Source organism: Oncorhynchus mykiss, chromosome 15, assembly GCF_057628025.1.
Source record: "Oncorhynchus mykiss isolate SJ-2025 chromosome 15, ASM5762802v1, whole genome shotgun sequence".
NCBI classification, from domain to species: Eukaryota; Metazoa; Chordata; class Actinopteri; order Salmoniformes; family Salmonidae; genus Oncorhynchus; species Oncorhynchus mykiss.
The window spans coordinates 880,969-895,975 of NC_143036.1; the positions used below are offsets into that span (position 1 = coordinate 880,969).

Below are 15,007 nucleotides of genomic sequence, written 5' to 3' on the forward strand. Positions count from 1 at the left end.
ACAAATTGTCAGCCAACATGACATGTAACTTATTTGAAAAATCATTACTTTATTACATTGCTTAAAATTTGTCCTAATTATTTAAAGCAAATAATTTGTATCTGCTCTCGTCGGACTTCCACTGCAGATTTTCTGCCATTTTCTTCATAACTAAAAAGGTTGTGAAGCCACACCCAGTTTCTGAAGGATTTCATTATGGGCCCTAAAAGCACAGAAATGGTGTCCACTGCTTGTATACTTCGTATTTTGGCAAATTTAGTATGACATCCGGGAACTTTTGGAATACTTACTATATCCATACCATGACCAATAAGCATACTACATACTCAATTAGTACGGTTAGTATTCTCAAACGCAGCTCATATCTTCTTCCTCTGTCCCTGTCCCACACTGGGCTCGAACCAGTGATCCTCTGCTCGAAAACACACATGACCCTCCTCCTTGAAAGCATACCAATGGTTTGAGCCACCCAAAAGGCACCAATTGGATGGCTCAATCAGTGACATTTCAAGCTAGCTGTGGAGCGAACTTACAGCACGTTTTAAACTCTTTATATCGTTTTAGACGCAATATGGGATTGTGTATTAGTGCATGTCTGTGAATCCTCTCTGTTTCCTTTAGTCCACGATCAGATCCTTAGTCTTGCTGACATTGAGGGAGAGGTTGCTGTCCTGACATCACACTGCCAGATCTCTGACTTCCTCCCTATAGGCTGGCTCATCGTCATCGGTGATCAGGCCTACCACTGTGGTGTTGTCAGCACGACGGTGGTGTTGGAGTCACACAGAAGTGGGTGAATAGGGCAAAAACTGAGTTACACTAACAAATTAATATATCTCAATAGGGTAAATATAAATCATAAAGGTACCTAATATTTCATCACATATATTCATGTTTAATATATTTACACAAATGTACATAGAGCTCTGTATATTCTGTCTTTTATACAAATATGTCCAAATCGGCTCTAACACAGTGGTTTAAATGGTGTAATGATTATCTGTGGTTTAGATGGTGTAATGATTATCTGTGGTTTAGATGGTATAATGATTATCTGTGGTTTAAATGGTGTAATGATTATCTGTGGTTTAGATGGTGTAATGATTATCTGTGGTTTAAATGGTGTAATGATTATCTGTGGTTGAGATGGTGTAATGATTACCTGTGGTTTAGACGGTATAATGATTATCTGTGGTTTAAATGGTGTAATGATTATCTGTGGTTTAAATGGTGTAATGATTCTCTGTGGTTGAGATGGTGTAATGATTATCTGTGGTTTAAATGGTGTAATGATTACCTGTGGTTTAGATGGTGTAATGATTATCTGTGGTTTAAATGGTGTAATGATTATCTGTGGTTTAAATGGTGTAATGATTATCTGTGGTTTAGATGGTGTAATGATTATCTGTGGTTTAAATGGTGTAATGATTATCTGTGGTTTAGATGGTGTAATGATTATCTGTGGTTTAAATGGTGTAATGATTATCTGTGGTTTAGATGGTATAATGATTATCTGTGGTTTAGATGGTGTAATGATTATCTGTGGTTTAGATGGTATAATGATTATCTGTGGTTTAAATGGTGTAATGATTATCTGTGGTTTAAATGGTGTAATGATTATCTGTGGTTTAAATGGTGTAATGATTATATGTGGTTTAGATGGTGTAATGATTATCTGTGGTTTAAATGGTGTAATGATTATCTGTGGTTTAGATGGTGTAATGATTATCTGTGGTTTAAATGGTGTGATGATTATCTGTGGTTTAGATGGTATAATGATTATCTGTGGTTTAAATGGTGTAATGATTATTTGTGGTTTAGATGGTGTAATGATTATCTGTGGTTTAGATGGTGTAATGATTTTCTGTGGTTTAAATGGTGTAATGATTATCTGTGGTTGAGATGGTGTAATGATTATCTGTGGTTTAAATGGTGTAATGTTTATCTGTGGTTTAAATGGTGTAATGATTATCTGTGGGTTAGATGGTGTAATGATTATCTGTGGTTTAAATGGTGTAATGATTATCTGTGGTTTAGATGGTGTAATGATTATCTGTGGTTTAAATGGTGTAATGATTATCTGTGGTTTAGATGGTATAATGATTATCTGTGGTTTAGATGGTGTAATGATTATCTGTGGTTTAGATGGTATAATGATTATCTGTGGTTTAAATGGTGTAATGATTATCTGTGGTTTAGATGGTATAATGATTATCTGTGGTTTAGATGGTGTAATGATTATCTGTGGTTTAAATTGTGTAATGATTTATCTGTGGTTTAAATGGTGTAATGATTACCTGTGGTTTAGAGGGTGTAATGATTATCTGTGGTTTAAATGGTGTAATGATTATCTGTGGTTTAGATGGTATAATGATTATCTGTGGTTTAGATGGTATAATGATTATCTGTGGTTTAAATGGTGTAATGATTATCTGTGGTTGAGATGGTGTAATGATTATCTGTGGTTTAGATGGTGTAATGATTATCTGTGGTTTAGATGGTGTAATGATTATCTGTGGTTTAGATGGTGTAATTATTATCTGTGGTTTAAATGGTGTAATGATTATCTGTGGTTGAGATGGTGTAATGATTATCTGTGGTTTAGATGGTATAATGATTAAATGTGGTTTAAATGGTGTAATGATTATCTGTGGTTGAGATGGTGTAATGATTATCTGTGGTTTAAATGGTACAATGATTATCTGTGGTTTAAATGGTATAATGATTATCTGTGGTTTAGATGGTATAATGATTATCTGTGGTTTAGATGGTGTAATGATTATCTGTGGTTTAGATGGTATAATGATTATCTGTGGTTTAAATGGTATAATGATTATCTGTGGTATAGATGGTGTAATGATTATCTGTGGTTTAAATGGTGTAATGATTATCTGTGGTTTAGATGGTATAATGTTTATCTGTGGTTTAAATGGTGTAATGATTATCTGTGGTTTAGATGGTGTAATGATTATCTGTGGTTTAGATGGTGTAATGATTATCTGTGGTTTAAATGGTGTAATGAGTATCTGTGGTTTAGATGGTATAATGATTATCTGTGGTTTAGATGGTGTAATGATTATCTGTGGTTTAAATGGTGTAATGGTTATCTGTGGTTTAGATGGTGTAATGATTATCTGTGGTTTAAATGGTGTAATGATTATCTGTCGTTTAGATGGTGTAATGATTATCTGTATTTTAGATGGTGTAATGATTATCTGTGGTTTAGATGGTGTAATGATTATCTGTGGTTTAAATGGTGTAATGATTATCTGTGGTTTAGATGGTGTAATGATTATCTGTGGTTTAAATGGTGTAATGATTATCTGTGGTTTAGATGGTGTAATGATTATCTGTGGTTTAAATGGTGTAATGATTATCTGTGGTTTAAATGGTATAGTCTGCTTGTTTTGTCACAAACTGACATCAGGAGATCTACTAGAATATTAGCAACCAGGAAATGTTGGGGCGGTTTCTGTATAGTGCACCTTTAAAAGACTGTCTGGTTGTGTCCTTGGCTGCCTTCAGGGGCCTTACTGATACACTACATGCCTTCAGGTGTCTCACTGACACACTGGATGCCTTCAGGTGTCTCACTGATACACTGCATGCCTTCAGGGGCCTCACTGATACACTGGATGCCTTCAGGGGCCTCACTGATACACTACATGCCTTCAGGGGCCTCACTGATACACTACATGCCATCAGGGGCCTTACTGATACACTACATGCCTTCAGGTGTCTTACTGATACACTGGATGCCTTCAGGTGTCTCACTGATACACTGGATGCCTTCAGGTGTCTTACTGATACACTGGATGCCTTCAGGTGTCTCACTGATACACTACATGCCTTCAGGTGTCTCACTGATACACTGGATGCCTTCAGGTGTCTTACTGATACACTGGATGCCTTCAGGTGTCTCACTGATACACTGCATGCCTTCAGGTGTCTCACTGATACACTGGATGCCTTCAGGTGTCTCACTGATACACTGGATGCCTTCAGGTGTCTCACTGATACACTACATGCCTTCAGGTGTCTCACTGATACACTGGATGCCTTCAGGTGTCTCACTGATACACTGCATGCCTTCAGGTGTCTCACTGATACACTGCATGCCTTCAGGTGTCTCACTGATACACTGCATGCCTTCAGGGGCCTCACTGATACACTGCATGCCTTCAGGTGTCTCACTGATACACTGCATGCCTTCAGTGGTCTTGGTTGCTTTCAGGGGTCTAACTGATGACTGGCAACCTGAGATGAAATTAATCAGATTCTGGGGTTTCTTTGTTCTCTGTCTGTCTGTCTGTCTGTCTGTCTGTCTGTCTGTCTGTCTGTCTGTCTGTCTGTCTGTCTGTCTGTCTGTCTGTCTGTCTGTCTGTCTGTCTGTCTGTCTGTCTGTCTGTCTGTCTGTCTGTCTGTCTGTCTGTCTGTCTGTCTGTCTGTCTGTCTGTCTGTCTGTCTGTCTCTCTCTCTCTCTCTCTCTCTCCCTCCCTTTCTCTCTCTCTCTCTCTCTCTCTCTACAAGCAGTTCTTTATCACAGTTGTTGCTCAGTCATAAGTCAATATAAAACTGTGAAAGTAAAACAAATCTATACTGCCCTATTCCACAGGATGTTCCACTCTGTATGAAACCTTTACTGTAGGTTACAGTAAACTAGCAGCATTACATCATTTTACCAGTTTATAATTCCACCGTGTCAGTCTGCATTATGCCATTCCCACCTCAGAAGCACACCTTTTGAAGACAGGGGCTTATGTTTTTCTGCTGATTAGTGGTCGGCCTTGACAGACCCCTAATTTAATAACCACACATTTAAAACCCAGAAGAAGAAAAAAATCGGTAGGTTTGAATGTGTATTTAATGCAGTACCGTGTCCCTTTAAAACTTCTGACAAAAAGCCCATATGATCCCTGAGCTCCAATCACCAATTCCTTCTGCAAAAGCAGCCTCTGCATTTTTGTCTGTCTGAATGCTAGGAAGGCGAAAAAACATTGAGGAGAAGAAGAAACTGAAGAAATGTGAAAATCCAACGAACATTTTCATGGCCAACGGAAGTCGATGCATAAGGAGTTATATTGGGACTCCTTTTTGCCTCGAAACCTCGGATCAAAATGGTACAGTAGAGCGCTGCGTTTGTATAATTTTTTGGTCCCTTCTTGATCTCTTCCACATTTGAGCTACTTAGCTAGGCTGATAACTTACTCTAGTTCTGTCCCACAATGTTTGTTGCTTTATTTGTCATTAATGCTACTTCTTGCATTTACTTATTCGTGGTAAAGTTTGCAACTTGCATGGAACTCAAGTTGACATTTGGAGCTGTTACAAGAATGTAATGGCTACGATAGCTACATTGTTGCACAGAAAGAGTTAAATTCTTTAATATCGGGATGTCTCGGCAAGGATCAGATCGTGACGGGTGAATATTTACATACGGGGAGAGAGAGTGAAACTAACGGGCCACTATGGAAAAAACACAGCTGGCTGTGTTATAACACGTTTACTTCATCATTTATATTAATACACTAGCAGCCTACAGTAAACAATACAGCAACAATGTAGCTAAATGCGCTGTCTGTAGGTTATGACATGGTAACATTGTGGTCTCTGTAAGTTGCAGGTGATTCTCGTCTGAACTTCAATACAAGACATCTGCGTACTGGCTGTCCCTGATAAATTAGCATAAAGCTTAATGTCACAGTCTAGAGACACTGCCCACCCCAAACCCCATCCTTCTCCTCTCGCCACGGTCACAAATATCACAGATTTGCTTAAAATGCAAGATCACTGATTCTGCCAGCCAGGTCACCGTGACACAAGTCAGTATTCGACGTCCTTCCGTGTCTGAGAGATGTTGGGAGATGACGTAGAAACCGGACCCTAGGGGCAACAGTGAGCCCGCTTACCTTCCAGTAGGATTCGGTTTTGCTAGTGTGTTGTGGTTTGGGATTGCAGATGGGAGTTTTGTTTTAAACCTATCCCAAACCTTAACCCTTACCTTAACCATTCGGAGCTAATGCCTAACCTTAAGATGTCGATATTAATGTAGTACTTAAGCCTAACGTTGAACATTCAGATTTAATCATTTAACCTTTAAACAATTCAAAATATGACGTCAGCAACAACTTCGAAAATGTAATGTTTGCAAAACATGGATGAAGGTCTAATTCTAACGCAAGACTGTGAGCACTAGTTGGATTCTGCCAGGCCCTGAAATTCTTTCCTTTCTGAGATCATATAGTCAATATTTCTTTGCAGTAGTTTGATCGCACAAGTTAATATTTTATATGTTGGAGTAGTATGCTAAAGTTGGTTATCATTGAAGTTTTAAATGACTATATTCTAATTTACAGTTGTCCATGACAGCAATGTCCTAGGGGTCAGATGGAGATAAGTATGTGTCATAATAATAATAACATAGTAATTAACCTAATTTAAATATTTATATTTCTAGTCAAACCATAAGTCACATAAGAGGGAACCCTATGTTGCTTTTATTACACTTGATTTCAGCTGAAGACCCTGAGAGAATGCGATAACAGAGGGAGAGGTGGAGAGGCAGGGAGAGAGGGGGGAGGCAAGGGAGAGCGAGGGGGGAAAGGGGGGAGAGAGAGGAAAGAGAGGCAGGGAGAGCGAGATAAACTGGGAGAGAGAGAAAGAGAGATTAACACAGAGATAGAGAGAGCTGTGCTCGTGCAGACAGACCAGGGTAGATGGACTGCGGGGTCATGTTGGGATGCCTCATTAGAGCAGCATGTGGCTTTGTGTGTAGAGAGGTGGAGGGAGACAGCAGTGGAGTTAGTAATCCCATGGTGCATCACATCTGGATGTAGAGGGAGGCTCTGCTGGATAATATCTGGGTCAGGTCAACGGGGTTAGCCTGCCCGCGCTCCTTTCCTGGTGCCGTTAGCCTGCCCTCCCTCCTTGGTGCCGTTAGCCCTGCCTCCTTGGTGCCGTTAGCCCTCGCTCCTTGGTGCCGTTAGCCCTCCCTCCTTGGTGCTGTTAGCCCTCTCTCCTTGGTGCCGTTAGCCCTCTCTCCTTGGTGCAGTTAGCCCTCCCTCCCTGGTGCCGTTAGCCCTCCCTCCCTGGTGCCGTTAGCCCTCCCTCCTTGGTGCCATTAGCCCTCCCTCCTTGGTGCCGTTAGCTCTCCCTCCCTGGTGCCGTTAGCCCTCCCTCCTTGGTGCAGTTAGCCCTCCCTCCTTGATGCCGTTAGCTCTCCCTCCTTGGTGCCGTTAGCCCTCCCTCCTTGGTGCCGTTAGCCCTCCCTCCTTGGTGCCGTTAGCCCTCCCTCCTTGGTGCCGTTAGCCCTCTCTCCTTGATGCCGTTAGCCCTCCCTCCTTGATGGCGCTAGATTGCCCTCCCTCCTTGGTGGCGCTAGATTGCCCTCCCTCCTTGGTGGCGCTAGATTGCCGTCCCTCCTTGGTGCCGTTAGCCCTCCCTCCCTGGTGCCGTTAGCCCTCCCTCCTTGGTGCCGTTAACCCTCCCTCCCTGATGCCGTTAGCTCTCCCTCCTTGGTGCCGTTAGCCCTCCCTCCTTGGTGCCGTTAGCCCTCCCTCCCTGGTGCCGTTACCCTCCCTCCTTGGTGCCGTTAGCCCTCCCTCCTTGGTGCCGTTAGCCCTCCCTCCTTGATGCCGTTAGCCCTCCCTCCTTGATGCCGTTAGCCCTCCCTCCCTGGTGCCGTTAGCCTTCCCTCCCTGGTGCCGTTAGCCCTCCCTCCCTGGTGCCGTTAGCGCTCCCTCCTTGGTGCCGTTAGCCCTCCCTCCCTGGTGCCGTTAGCCCTCCCTCCCTGGTGCCGTTAGCCCTCCCTCCCTGGTGCCGTTAGCCCTCCCTCTTTGGTGCCGTTAGCCCTCCCTCCTTGGTGCCGTTAGCCCTCCCTCCTTGGTGCCGTTAGCCCTCCCTCCTTGGTGCCGTTAGCTCTCCCTCCCTGGTGCCGTTAGCTCTCCCTCCCTGGTGCCGTTAGCTCTCCCTCCCTGGTGCCGTTAGCTCTCCCTCCCTGGTGCCGTTAGCTCTCCCTCCTTGGTGCCGTTAGCCCTCCCTCCTTGGTGCCGTTAGCCCTCCGTCCCTGGTGCCGTTAGCCCTCCGTCCCTGGTGCCGTTAGCCCTCCCTCCTTGGTGCCGTTAACCCTCCCTCCCTGATGCCGTTAGCTCTCCCTCCTTGGTGCCGTTAGCCCTCCCTCCTTGGTGCCGTTAGCCCTCCCTCCCTGGTGCCGTTACCCTCCCTCCTTGGTGCCGTTAGCCCTCCCTCCTTGGTGCCGTTAGCCCTCCCTCCTTGATGCCGTTAGCCCTCCCTCCTTGATGCCGTTAGCCCTCCCTCCCTGGTGCCGTTAGCCTTCCCTCCCTGGTGCCGTTAGCCCTCCCTCCCTGGTGCCGTTAGCGCTCCCTCCTTGGTGCCGTTAGCCCTCCCTCCCTGGTGCCGTTAGCCCTCCCTCCCTGGTGCCGTTAGCCCTCCCTCCCTGGTGCCGTTAGCCCTCCCTCTTTGGTGCCGTTAGCCCTCCCTCCTTGGTGCCGTTAGCCCTCCCTCCTTGGTGCCGTTAGCCCTCCCTCCTTGGTGCCGTTAGCTCTCCCTCCCTGGTGCCGTTAGCTCTCCCTCCCTGGTGCCGTTAGCTCTCCCTCCCTGGTGCCGTTAGCTCTCCCTCCCTGGTGCCGTTAGCTCTCCCTCCTTGGTGCCGTTAGCCCTCCCTCCTTGGTGCCGTTAGCCCTCCATCCCTGGTGCCGTTAGCCCTCCGTCCCTGGTGCCGTTAGCCCTCCGTCCCTGGTGCCGTTAGCCCTCCCTCACTGGTGCCGTTAGCCATCCTTCCTTGGTGCCGTTAGACTGCCCTCCCTCCCAGGTGCCGTTAGCCCTCCCTCCTTGGTGCCGTTAGACTGCCCTCCCTCCCTGGTGCCGTTAGACTGCCCTCCCTCCCTGGTGCCGTTAGCCCTCCCTCCCTGGTGCCGTTAGCCCTCCCTCCTTGGTGCCGTTAGACTGCCCTCTCTGGTGCCGTTAGACTGCCCTCCCTCCCTGGTGCAATTAAGGTTTCAGCATGCTTCCCAGTTTGTGCATTTATTATGTCAACATTTTGTGACGTATTTTTTCGCTCTGGAATTCGGTAATTTTTCTGGTTTGGGCACACATTTTTTTTCTTGAGTCAAGCCGAAGTCTACACCCCTCTTTCAGTGATTGGTCAACAGAAGGGATTCTTCAATAAATTCTTTGTCAATCAATGGTAGACGACTCGCTTTCATAAAAATGTATTAATTGAGAAATACTGCACTAAACGTCTTAGACATAAAATTGCGCGACTAAGATCTCTGCAAAAAGTCAAAATTAATGACAGGTTTCTTGAGTTAGCGTAGATTAGCTTAGCTTAGACTATTTTGAGGAAGTACAGTGCCTTGCGAAAGTATTCGGCCCCCTTGAATTTTGCGACCTTTTGCCACATTTCAGGCTTCAAACATAAAGATAAAACTTTATTTTTTTGTGAAGAATCAACAACAAGTGGGACACAATCATGAAGTGGAACGACATTTATTGGATATTTCAAACTTTTTTAACAAATCAAAAACTGAAAAATTGGGCGTGCAAAATTATTCAGCCCCTTTACTTTCAGTGCAGCAAACTCTCTCCAGAAGTTCAGTGAGGATCTCTGAATGATCCAATGTTGACCTAAATGACTAATGATGATAAATACAATCCACCTGTGTGTAATCAAGTCTCCGTATAAATGCACCTGCACTGTGATGGTCTCAGAGGTCCGTTAAAAGCGCAGAGAGCATCATGAAGAACAAGGAACACACCAGGCAGGTCCGAGATACTGTTGTGAAGAAGTTTAAAGCCGGATTTGGATACAAAAATATTTCCCAAGCTTTAAACATCCTAAGGAGCACTGTGCAAGCGATAATATTGAAATGAAAGGAGTATCAGACCACTGCAAATCTACCAAGACCTGGCCGTCCCTCTAAACTTTCAGCTCATACAAGGAGAAGACTGATCAGAGATGCAGCCAAGAGGCCCATGATCACTCTGGATGAACTGCTGAGATCTACAGCTGAGGCGGGAGACTCTGTTCATAGGACAACAATCAATCGTATATTGCACAAATCTGGCCTTTATGGAAGAGTGGCAAGAAGAAAGCCATTTCTTAAAGATATCCATAAAAAGTGTCGGTTAAAGTTTGCCACAAGCCACCTGGGAAACACACCAAACATGTGGAAGAAGGTGCTCTGGTCAGATGAAACCAAAATTGAACTTTTTGGCAACAATGCAAAACGTTATGTTTGGCGTAAAAGCAACACAGCTGAACATACCATCCCCACTGTCAAACATGGTGGTGGCAGCATCATGGTTTGGGCCTGCTTTTCTTCAGCAGGGACAGGGAAGATGGTTAAAATTGATGGGAAGATGGATGGAGCCAAATACAGGACCATTCTGGAAGAAAACCTGATGGAGTCTGCAAAAGACCTGAGACTGGGACGGAGATTTGTCTTCCAACAACACAATGATCCAAAACATAAAGCAAAATCTACAATGGAATGGTTCAAAAATAAACATATCCAGGTGTTAGAATGGCCAAGTCAAAGTCCAGACCTGAATCCAATCGAGAATCTGTGGAAAGAACTGAAAACTGCTGTTCACAAATGCTCTCCATCCAACCTCACTGAGCTCGAGCTGTTTTGCAAGGAGGAATGGGAAAAAATGTCAGTCTCTCGATGTGCAAAACTGATAGAGACATACCCCAAGCGACTTACAGCTGTAATCGCAGCAAAAGGTGGCGCTACAAAGTATTAACTTAAGGGGGCTGAATAATTTTGCACGCCGAATTTTTCAGTTTTTGATTTGTTAAAAAAGTTTGAAATATCCAATAAATGTCGTTCCACTTCATGATTGTGTCCCACTTGTTGTTGATTCTTCACAAAAAAATACAGTTTTATATCTTTATGTTTGAAGCCTGAAATGTGGCAAAAGTTCTCAAAGTTCAAGGGGGCCGAATACTTTCGCAAGGCACTGTATATACTGGCTACAGCGTCTCGAAATGGACAAACGGTACTATTGCCCTCTCTGGTGCTGTTAGCAATCTCTGGTGCTGTTAGCCTGGTTCTAGCACTGTGTTAACCTGTCTTCCCTGGTGCCATTAGCCTGTCCTTGTTCTGTTAGCCTGGTGCCATTAGCCTGTCCTTGTTCTGTTAGCCTGGTCCTAGCACTGTGTTAACCTGCCCTCCCTGGTGCCGGGAAACAGATATTTTCTCCCAGCTCTGTTCTGTTGGGGAAACAGCTCTGTTCTGCCTGCTCTGTTCTGTTGGGGAAACAGCTCTGTTCTGTTGGGGAAACAGCTCTGTTCTGTTGGGGAAACAGCTCTGTTCTGTTGGGGAAACAGCTATGTTCTGTTGGTCAAACAGCTCTGTTCTGTTGGGGAAACAGCTCTGTTCTGTTAGGGAAACAGCTCTGTTCTGTTGGTCAAACAGCTCTGTTCTGTTGGGGAAACAGCTCTGTTCTGTTGGGGAAACAGCTCTGTTCTGTTGGGGAAACAGCTCTGTTCTGTTGGGGAAACAGCTCTGTTCTGTTGGGGAAACAGCTCTGTTCTGTTGGGGAAACAGCTCTGTTCTGTTGGGGAAACAGCTCTGTTCTGTTGGGGAAACAGCTCTGTTCTGTTGGGGAAACAGCTCTGTTCTGTTGGGGAAACAGTTCTGTTCTGTTGGGGAAACAGTTCTGTTCTGTTGGGGAAACAGCTCTGTTCTGTTGGGGAAACAGCTCTGTTCTGTTGGGGAAACAGCTCTGTTCTGTTGGGGAAACAGCTCTGCTCTGTTGGTCAAACAGCTCTGTTCTGTTGGGGAAACAGCTCTGTTCTGTTGGTCAAAACAGCTCTGTTCTGTTGGGGAAACAGCTCTGTTCTGTTGTTCAAACAGCTCTGTTCTGTTGGGGAAACAGCTCTGTTCTGTTGGGGAAACAGCTCTGTTCTGTTGGGGAAACAGCTCTGTTCTGTTGGGGAAACAGCTCTGTTATTTTGGTCAAACAGCTCTGCTCTGTTGGTCAAACAGCTCTGTTCTGTTGGGGAAACAGCTCTGTTATTTTGGTCAAAACAGCTCTGTTCTGTTGGTCAAAACAGCTCTGTTCTGTTGGGGAAACAGCTCTGTTCTGTTGGTCAAACAGCTCTGTTCTGTTCGGGAAACAGCTCTGTTCTGCCAGCTCTGTTCTGTTGGTCAAACAGCTCTGTTCTGCCAGCTCTGTTCTGTTGGGGAAACAGCTCTGTTCTGTTGGGGAAACAGCTCTGTTCTGTTGGGGAAACAGCTCTGTTCTGTTGAGGAAACAGCTCTGTTCTGTTGGGGAAACAGCTCTGTTCTGCCTGCTCTGTTGGTCAAACAGCTCTGTTCTGTTGGGGAAACAGCTCTGTTCTGTTGGTCAAAACAGCTCTGTTCTGTTAGTCAAAACAGCTCTGTTCTGTTGGTCAAAACAGCTCTGTTCTGTTAGTCAAAACAGCTCTGTTCTGTTGGTCAAACAGCTCTGTTCTGTTGGTCAAACAGCTCTGTTCTGTTGGTCAAACAGCTCTGTTCTGTTGGGGAAACAGCTCTGTTCTGTTGTTTTAGATTTGTTTTTTCACTTTTCTTTTTACTTTTACATGCAGAGGGTAAACTGCTAAGCGGTGTGGATATATAGGGTTAGAGGATAGGGATAGATAGAGGGGAATGGGTTCATTCAACTTGCTGATGTGACACAGAATGTTTCTTTAATCTGTTGGTAAACACTGATGTGCTCTAGATAATTTACTCAAATTACATTGCTATTTTAGAAGAGGGATTAACTAATTTAGTTACATTGCTGTTTTAGAATAGGGATTATAAACTGGGTGGTTCGAGCCCTGAATGCTGGTTGTTTGACAGCCATGGTATATCAGTATACCACGGGTATGACAAAAGTTATTTTTACTGCTCTAATTATGTTGGTAACCAGTTTATAATAGCAATAAGGCACCTCGGAGGTTTGTGATATATGGCCAATATACCACGGGTAAGGGCTTTGTCCATGTTTCAGAATAAAGATGAACTAATTTAGTTTACATTGCTGTTTCAGAATAGAGATGAACTAATTTAGTTTACATTGCTGTTTCAGAGTAGAGTTTAACTAATTTAGTTTACATTGCTGTTTCAGAGTAGGGATTAACTAATTTAGTTTACATTGCTGTTTCAGAGTAGGGATTAACTAATTTAGTTTACATTGCTGTTTCAGAATAGAGATGAACTAATTTAGTTACATCAGAAAGGGGGGAGTTTGTTTTAATAATGTCACAATTCATCTTCACTGTAAAAACCCCACCAGACTAATTTGTAACTTTGCCTTCATGTTCTTCAAGTTTGTAAACATTTGATAGATGGTGACAGTTGATAGAATTATTAAAACAGCATTATCTACATTTTTTGATGACCCCACAAAATTCACATAGACATATTGTTATAGATCTGTCATTCTCATTGAAACCAGTCGAATAATCTGTAGGTCTGTTCTATGTGCACTATTTCTATGCTTCGTGTTCTTAAATTTAGTTTTTGCGTCTTTTGCTTTCGTTTTTTGTACACCAGTTTCAAACAGCTGAAAATACAAGAGTTATGGAAAAGTTAGTTATGGAAAATATATATCACAGTAATTTAGATGGTACAATGATTCTCTACAATATACTTGCTTTGTTTTGTCACATAAACTGAAATTAAGCAAACATAGAATTTTTGCAACCAGGAATTGGCAGAGTGATTTCTGCATTGTTCATCTTTAAATATGTTTTCCTTATTTTTACAAAGTACTTTTTCACAGAATAGAAGACATTGCTACTACATATTTCTCTCAATTTAATTCAATGGGTTTTATTGGCATGGGAAACATACAGTATGTTTACATTGCCAAAGCAAATGGAATAGACAATTGCTCTCTCTCTCTCGCGCTCTCCCATCCTTCTCTTCTACCTACCATCAAAGGGTGCTGAGAATTTTACATAACAACCTATTCAGGGCATTCCTTCATGCCAACCTCTCTCTTTCTCTCTCTCTCTCTCTCTCTCTCAAAATTCAGTAGACTTTATTGACTTGGCAAGTTAAATTACTTACATTGTCACATTAGTAAATCCAAGATGGTGTAGCAGTCAGGCGTCTTTTGTCTTCGTCTTGTCATGTATATATCTTTACATATCTTTTTTCTTTGCATATTTTTCTTAACCCCAACTTTAACATACTCTCCTGCAACCCGCCTCACCCAATGTGGTATGGATCTGTTATTTTCTTTACTTTAGAACTGGAACCCCCAACAGAAGCTAGCCAGCTAACTAGCTATTAGCTAGTAGTCAGCTAGCTACCGCTAGCGGTCATCAGCTAACCTTTAGCCCGGACAACTCCTGCCAGTCTGCACAGCCCGAATCAACACAGAGCTTATCCCCGGATTCCTACCTCAAGTTCTGAACCTCTTCACCTGGATCATCGCTGCTAGCCAGCTGCTATCCGACTGGCTTCTCCTGGCTAACGTCTCCGCACCTAAGCAAGCACCAAGCAAGCACCAATTAGCCTGGAGCTAGCCTATGCTAGGCCCATCTCACGGCAAGTTGAAGAGGTCCATCAGCCGCTCCTTGAGCTACAATACCTATTTTGTCAATTGGCCTGGACCCCTTTTATTGTCGATACGGTTTTCAACAGGCTCCTCCGTTGCGACGTTCCCTGAATGCCAACCTGCTATCCTGCTAGCCGCGGCCCGCTAGCTGTCTAGAGCGTACCGGACTGTTAGCTGAAATAGTCCATCAGACAATTTTTTGGGGCTATTATACCAATTTTGACAATTGGCCTGGACCCTTTTACTACATGGAGCTCTGCTGATCCATGACGACTGATCTGCCGACGTCACCGCACGAGGAGGCTCCAACAGACTTCTTCCGTCGCGACGTCCTTCTAAGGCCTTTCTGCTAGCCTGCTATCCCCGGCCCGCTAGCTGTCTGAATCGCCGTGTCTCCAGCTCTGCCAGCTACTCACTGGACCATATGATCACTTGGCTATGCATG

General features: G+C 43.9%; 1 protein-coding gene across 1 annotated transcript in view; it reads left to right on the top strand.

Annotated features, from left to right (window-relative positions):
• The first annotated feature begins 4,925 nt into the window (after positions 1–4,925).
• zbtb47b (zinc finger and BTB domain containing 47b) overlaps positions 4,926–15,007 on the top strand; it is a 214,936-nt gene continuing 204,854 nt past the window's right edge. The window contains 1 exon segment of the mRNA XM_036945625.2: positions 4,926–5,120. Coding sequence (XP_036801520.2) covers positions 5,118–5,120 — 3 coding nt within the window. The 5' untranslated portion in view covers positions 4,926–5,117.